Below are 7,604 nucleotides of genomic sequence, written 5' to 3' on the forward strand. Positions count from 1 at the left end.
AGGTCCCTTCCGACCCTAGAAACTATGAAACTATAAGGATAACTGCTGAGGCAATTGCTGTGATGTTCTGGAGGCCAAGAAGGTGCATTTGCAGACAGGTGGCTAATGTCACAGAACACCTGTTTCACTAGCTAGAGGGTAAATCATGTTATCTTGTTTATTGATATAAAGCATGAAAATGGTTTTGCCCAGCATAATCAGGATGCAATATCTCTCAGTGAGGCAGAGAAGGCCTTTGCAAGTTTCTCCTCGCCCTTGAATTTCAGCACACCAATGCAGACTATAGCAAGGGCTATATGAGTACTCAAGATAAAAAGATTACAGAAGATTTCCCAAGGCAATAAATGAGGACATTGTTTGAAAGAGAAAAGATAGGACAATGGTTAGCAGTCTACCCTAGGACTTTGGAGGCATGAGTTCAGTTCCCTGCTCTTTGTTTCCCTGAGTGACTATGAACCCAGCTGAATGATGGTGGTTCCCTACCTGATAGCATTTATTTTTATAATGTCTTATCAGGCAATATGGTAATACAGTAGCAAGGAATGCAGAGCCATATTTTCTCGTTATTGTACCACATTTTCTCACATACAACACCCATCTCTTTCCCCAGAAATCAGACCCCTGAAACTGGGCAGGGAAACTGTTTTCTTCACTGGAAATGCACACCTGAAAACTGTGCATACCATGCAGCTGCCAAGATGACTGTTGCTTGTGTATGGCTCAGAAAGCTGAAGGGGAGGAATTCTGTATTAAACCTCTCGCAGTCATAGCTTGTGCTTTAAAGAGGAACTTATATAAAAGAACTAACAGTTTTGCTACTGCCCTTGCAGGGGCCTGGGACCTAACCTTGTTTAACAGAGCAAGTCCTCCTGTAAACACAAGTCCAGGAAGGAGACAGTCAGGGTGAGGTAGCAGGGACCAGGAAGCTCTTGTTGTCTGCTGCCTCATAGATTCATAGATGCTAGGGTCAGAAGGGACCTCAAAGGATCATTGAGTCTGACCCCCTGGCAGTGGCAGGAAAAAGTGCTGGGGTCTGTGACCCCAGCCAGGTGCTAGTCCAGCCTCAACCAGACCGCTGGGACGCCATACTTCCTGGACACTATGCTCCCAGGAGGACTTATTTTTTGTCATATGGTCAGCCATTACTCTGGAAAAATCCCTCACACATTCTGACTTCCAAAAGGTGCAGGTTTTATTTAGGAGCATGTATGTGAGAAGAGATAGTAAAATACAACATGAAGTTTTAAAAAATTGGTAAACCAAAAGATATGAGAAAAAATCCAAGCCATATAAGTTTAGTCCACAACAGGCTTTATCTTTGACTAGGCAGTAGACAACAACCAAGAAAAAAAGTGTACTGCCCTTTGCTCCCTCGATGTAGAGGAAACAAAGAGAGGGAGAGCTACAGTGAATTTCTGGGTGCTTATAACACAGTCTCCTCAAGTCAAAAGCTGAAGAGTGAGCGTATCAAGTGAGAATGTGGATATTAAGAATTCTCAAAAGTTTAGGCTTGATATCACTCTTACCTATACGCTACTTATATAAAAATACACTGGATTTACAGCAGCAGAGAAACATGCCCAAGAAGAAAGTAGTTTTTAATCTCATCTATGCACATATGCAAGGATTATGCATTAAAAACAAGCACTTAACATAAAAAAACACGCAGACAAAAAGCCTTACCAAAAAGACCTCTCTATGAAAAAAAATAAACCCACAAGCAAATCCCAGTCAACCAAAAACCTGGAGTCCCAATTTCACAGTGCTAGGTACTACTGACAAGAACTTCATTTACTCAGGTCTTCTAAAATTAAGTCCTAAATAAACCCACCCTGAAAAAAAAAATCCAAAGACCAACAGACTCCCTACAACACAGATCTACACATTCTAGCTAAAAACCCAGGCAATAGATACCTTTATACCACTAAACAAATACAATCAGTCACTGCAATCTTTATTATTAAACTATTTCTTTATATTTGTTTGCCACATCCTTTAGCACTATATGGTCTGCTATTATTTTTAGTAAACATATCCTGGATCAATTTAATGGAGATAAAGTATCTGGAAACTGAAATTTATTTTTTTTGAAGTGTTATTGTAAATTAAATTCCTCACAAAAAACAACATTTTTGAAAATTTTTTTGTTTTGATTTTCATTTTGGTTAATTTTACAAGAGCTATTTGTCTGTAGCAATAACAATATATGCACTTTGCACTACCTGAAGTGACAACCCAAATTAAGTTCCTTAAATATACAGACAGATTGATCACACAGCACTTTATTTATATTTTGCACAGTACTCAACCTTTTTGACCAGTGGGGCAGATGAGCAGTGGTCTGGATCTGGCTAGCAGATCCAATCTAGGACCTGGCGCAGACATGGTGGGGCCCCATCCGACTCCACAGAGTGGGGGGTGGGGGTGCAGACCAGCCCTGTTATAGCTGCCATGGGGAAAGGGGCTTGGCCTGGCTCCATGAAGGGGAGGGGGCATGATCTGGGCCCAATCCAGCCCTGTGTGGGTGCAGGGGAGAGGCTCAGCCCCATGAGAGGAAGGAGGCCTGCCTCAGGCCCAAATTGGCTGAGTAGAGAGAAGGGGATGTGGCCCAGCTCTGCAGAAGGAGGGAAGGAGAAGAGAAATGGATGCGAGCTGGCCCCAGACCAGGTGCCCAGAGGGGGTATGGTCCAGCCCTGCAGTAAGAAGGGGATGCAGCCCAGCCCCAACGCAGCCACACAAAGGGACTGGGGCATGGCCTGGGGGGAAGGAGGCTCCAACCCACCTCATGAGACTTGGGATTTTGGCAGCAGGAAGGAATGGCAATACTGTACTCTCACTGCTTTCCCACTGCCAGACTTGCAGACCCATAGGGAGCCTGTGAACCACATTCCAAGGCTCCATGGGCTGCAGGCCAGAGGTTGAACACCCCTATCTTAACACATTTCATGGGCATAAATTATCTTTGCTTGAAAATGAACCGTAACTATTCTTTAAAAATATCTCATTTTTTTAGTTACCTTGGAACAGATGATGCTGGTTTTGACAACTCCTGTTTATCATCTTCTAATAAATCCGAAGCTAAAATATTTGACGTTGATGAAAGTGCATCTGCTATGCTCTCTGCTTCATTGTCTGATTGTTTACGTGCAACTCCAACTGACACTTTAAATTTTTTTGCAGATAGGTCATCAGTAGGAGGTGCCATTCGACCTTGAGTAAAAGTGAATTGGAAAAATTATATATACTAGTAATAATAAAGAATTAGATTTTACCTGAAGCAAAAAGAGAGAGAAATAAAAAGATACCAGATACCAAAAGACACATGAACTAAACAAAAGCTGGAGCAAAAGTGAAACTGGCATGACTTACGAGGAGTTACTTTTCTAACTGTTCCTATGGAAAACATTGTTGTGGCTTGCGACCATTTTAAAGTTGGGGGGGATTAAAAAAAAAAGAAAAAGAACCCAATAGGAGAAAGAAAAGAAAGATACTGGTTCCTTCTTGCTGGTCTGTAAAGTTGATCTAGAGATGTTTATCTATATTTCTAAGTTGTGAGATCATAAGTAATGAATACAATTATTACAGTTTAGTAAGCTTTTTTAAATTACCTATGCAGATTTTACAGTTGAGATCAAAAAGATGATTTTTGTGTTGACTGGTTGTATCTGAAGATTCATTATCTTCCTTATCTTTTTCAACTTCCTCTGTCTTTTCAAACAGCTTAACTGTACTGGCTTCCTATTGAATGTCAAACAAATCTCAGTTAATGAAAGAATGGACAATACATTTGTTCTGTTAGGTACTCCAAATAAATGTTATTCTAATCACCTAAAAGCAATGAAAAACCCAGAAATGCTCACTGTTCTCTTGTTCAAAAGCACTAAACTTTTCATTTTCTGTTCAATTTCAAACGAGTAAGAAAAAAAAGTCAAATGTTTATGATTCTTGCAGTCTACTCAATGAAACTACAGCTGGATGCCTAATTGTCGCTAAAGAACAGCTACTGTATACAACTGAAAGCGTTTAAATGTCAAGAGCAAGAGAGACAGATAATTGCTTTTCTACATTAAAGAAGTGTGCATGCACACACACACACACACACACACACACACACACAAATTTAGTGTATTCAGTTCGTATGCACTAAACTGGACACCAAACTACATCCTGTCCCTTTAAAGTCAAACAAAATATTTTTTCTTAGATTAATAATACCTCCACCTCTTTTTTTTTTTTTTTTACCTGAATTTCCATAACATCTTCTTGTTCCTTAACTGGAGTTTCATTTTCAATTTCTATTTCTCCTTTGTGAGTAATTTTGGTGATTGGTCGTCTTTCTACCTCTCTCTGCTCTTTCTCAATCATTTCAATTGTCTATAAAATATTAAGATTACATACATTTACACACAGACAATCAATTAAACGTGAAAAACCCCAAATAACAGAAGAGGATAGACTAGAAAAAAGTTACAGAAGTGAATGCTAAAAATCTGAAATCCTGAAACAGGACAAAATAGTCTAATCCATAGGCAGACTTAAAGCAGGTCTTTCTGCAGAAGGCGAGTAGCTTTATTATGCACATATGCAGTACAGAAGGTCATATCTTTATTTGTGGTGCTACTAATCATCAGGCATGTGTTAATTTGCAAGGAAGTACCTCCCCACATCTTTCATTACATGATATTTTAAGTTTCTAATAGCCAAAAAATTATCTGCTAACCCTTTATATATAGATAAATAAAAGCTACAGAAAAAATAAGAGATGCGGCATCTTCCAACATTTTGATTTTTATCACATAGCTAAGTCTCTCACCTGATAAAAGGGTATTTTAACTATGGCCATGGACAGATGTTCATTTCTAGCACTAAGAAATTCTGTGAAATTCACAGCAATTCTTAGTGCTAAAAACCCCCCACCTGTTTGGGAGTTGGAGCATAAATGCATTCCAGGCCCCTGACTACAGAGCTGTACAGGCAAGCACTGTGCAGGAGTGCATGGGGTAGGAGGCAGACGTGCCCCAACCCAAATGAGCCCTTGAAGAATGGCCCCTGGGCTGCCTCCCACATCCAGATTTTTCCAACAGCTGAAAGAGGACAACATGGTATAGGGAATCCTTATTGCCAGGTTCAGACTGCTTTCCTAGAGAGTAAAGTCTTGTAAAGCTAGGCTTCCATGCCACTGAGGGGAATTTGTTATGGGAGGGGGTCACAAAGGTGACTGTCTGCTCCCTGACTCCCCAGTCCTCCCGTTCTCCCACAGCAGGAACCCTCCCAAGGTTCAGAGCGGCTCCTCCGGTTGTGGGATAATGGCCCCTGCTCCATGCTCTCCTCCAGATCACTTCAGAGGGATGGACAGGGCAGAAGGTAGCAGCTACAGCAGTGGCAGCATAGCTGCACACATCCTACTGTGACACTGCTCCAGCTACAGGAAATGCTCTCTGCCCATGCACAGATTAATTCCTGGTCTGATCAGAGTAGGAGGCAGATGCCCAGGGCTGGTTCCAGCCTGGGGGAATGTCCCCCACTTCTGTACAGATTATGGGTGATCCAGAACTGTTCAGTGGCAAGGGGAGCCAGTGCTTTGCCTCTCTCCCTCTCCTCAACACCCAAGAGAAGCATGAATCCATTCAGTTAGTGAGGAAGAAGAGATCTTCACGATGGGAAGAGGAAGGTCTTTCTTGCAGAATAGCCCATTCTCTTCCACAAGAAACTCACTGAATAGCCATATGCTCTCTTTGTGCTGAAAAGCTTTCTTAGTAAGAGACAACAGGCAGGATGCTTTATGAAAGACTTAGTCCTATGCATATAGAAACATCACATCAACCAAGCATAAAGATGCTTTGACTCTGGAGTGAAACTTTGGGGGAAAAACAGGTGCTTGCTTTGGCTGAAAGAGTGAATTAAGTGACAACTTGATAAGTTTCATTCAACCCTCAGTTGGTCAGTTAAAATACTACAGGAGGGGGACACGGGATTTCACCCATACATCTTACTTGGGTAGGAGAAGATGAGGGAACTGGCTGCCGGAGACTGAAAAGTGACTATACCAGGGACATGAGCATTAGGTTTAGATCTTACCAGAGAGACCCTAGTAAAGAAGAACTTTAGAACTGCCATATGAGAAGAGTCCTATGATAAGAGGGGGCCTCATGGCAATAAAAAGTAAGAATCCTAAAAAAAAAAAAATCAAGAGATGCAAACTAGTTCCCACAGTGCAGAGATAGTACGATGGTAGCTAATGTTATATCCCTGAACTTCAGCTTGCAAATGAAGATTTTGAGCTTCCTTCCATTAAAGATGGGTCATCATTCCCCTTTCCTTAAGAGCCAGGAAATAACTGATGCAGAAACCTTTCCCTACCATGTAAAACACTTACTCTAGTGCCCCTACAGCAGGGGTGGCCAACCTGTGGCCCCAGAGCCACATGTGGCTCTTCATAGGTTAATATGCATCCCCTTGAATCTTTGCACAACCACACAGTGATCAGCTTTGATGAAAAGAACAGCTCATGAGAATGGTCTCTCAAAGGAACAGGGAAAGAGGATTTGGTATGGATAGTGAGCTGGAGTGGATGATATAATCAGTCACAATAAGACGTAACATTTGCTAATCTAAAATGCTGCTCAAAAAAGGGAGAAAGTTGTCAAAAGGGGGATGACAGACTCAAGAGAAGAGAGTACAGCTCACCCACACTATGTATGGTGAGAGGACCCGCAATTTGTCCACAGCTCTGGCGAGAGACACATGGGCAGAAGCCCGCTGCGCTCCTGTTGAGCCCAGGGACCACCAAGACCCCCCAATGGGACCCTGACCCAAGCCCACAGTGTAGCCAGAGGTAGGTGGGGCCCGCGGCAGGGAGGGAGGGACCCCAATCCAGACAGCTGCAGGGCAGCTGAGTTGGAGCCAAGCCTGCCTCCACTCTCCCAGCTCCTACTTCATCCAGCCCCCAGGGAGCCACAACTGAAGCCTTGTGAACAGGCCGCACAAACAGGTGCAAGTTAGCATGGGAGTTCACACAGGAGGGTGAGCAGGAGGGCCCAAGGCCCTGCCAGTGTGCCCTAGGGAAGCTAGTCCCATCAGTAGTTGGCCTACCAGCGGCACGGCGCAGATGGGCAAAAGCCGCACCTCGAGGGTCCCCTTGGGGCTTGCAGCCTCCCCCTCTGGCACCTCAGAGGCTTCCACCAAGACGGAACCCATGGTTCAAGTCTCCACAAAGATGGAGCCCCTGGCTCTTTGCTGCAGGGGGATGCCTGGCAAGTTTCCAGGCTCCTGGGACCAGGAGAATGGCCACGTCCCCTTGCAAGGTTTGCTCCACTTTGGAGTCTCTGGGGCACCAGACAGAGGAGCTCCAGGCCACAGTCCAGAGACTGCGTGCCATCAGGGATGGCAAGCGAGAGATTGACTCCTACTGCCAGGCCCTTCACCCCCTGGAGGCGGAGGGTAGACCAAGGTCACCTTCCAGGGCAAGGAAGGGCTTGGGGATCTCCCATACTGCCCAGCTAGGGGATTGGACCAAGGTGGTCAACGGCCCCAAGGCCCACTGCACCAACATCCCCTCTTGCAGCACCAGTAGAGCCTGCAGAGCTGCCAGCTCCTGCAGGCAA

General features: G+C 43.9%; 1 protein-coding gene across 5 annotated transcripts in view; it reads right to left on the minus strand.

Annotated features, from left to right (window-relative positions):
• Nucleotides 1–7,604, minus strand: part of PHF3 (PHD finger protein 3) — a 92,275-nt gene that overhangs the window by 14,093 nt on the left and 70,578 nt on the right. For all 5 annotated transcript variants that reach the window (XM_019520510.1, XM_019520509.1, XM_019520513.1 and 2 more), the window contains 3 exons: nucleotides 4,243–4,374; nucleotides 3,609–3,738; nucleotides 3,018–3,210 (listed from right to left, as the gene is read on the minus strand). In XM_019520510.1, coding sequence (XP_019376055.1) covers nucleotides 3,018–3,210; nucleotides 3,609–3,738; nucleotides 4,243–4,374 — 455 coding nt within the window. The remainder of the gene's footprint in view (nucleotides 1–3,017; nucleotides 3,211–3,608; nucleotides 3,739–4,242; nucleotides 4,375–7,604) is intronic.

This window comes from Gavialis gangeticus, unplaced genomic scaffold (assembly GCF_001723915.1).
Source record: "Gavialis gangeticus isolate Ggan-Ray unplaced genomic scaffold, GavGan_comp1, whole genome shotgun sequence".
NCBI classification, from domain to species: Eukaryota; Metazoa; Chordata; order Crocodylia; family Gavialidae; genus Gavialis; species Gavialis gangeticus.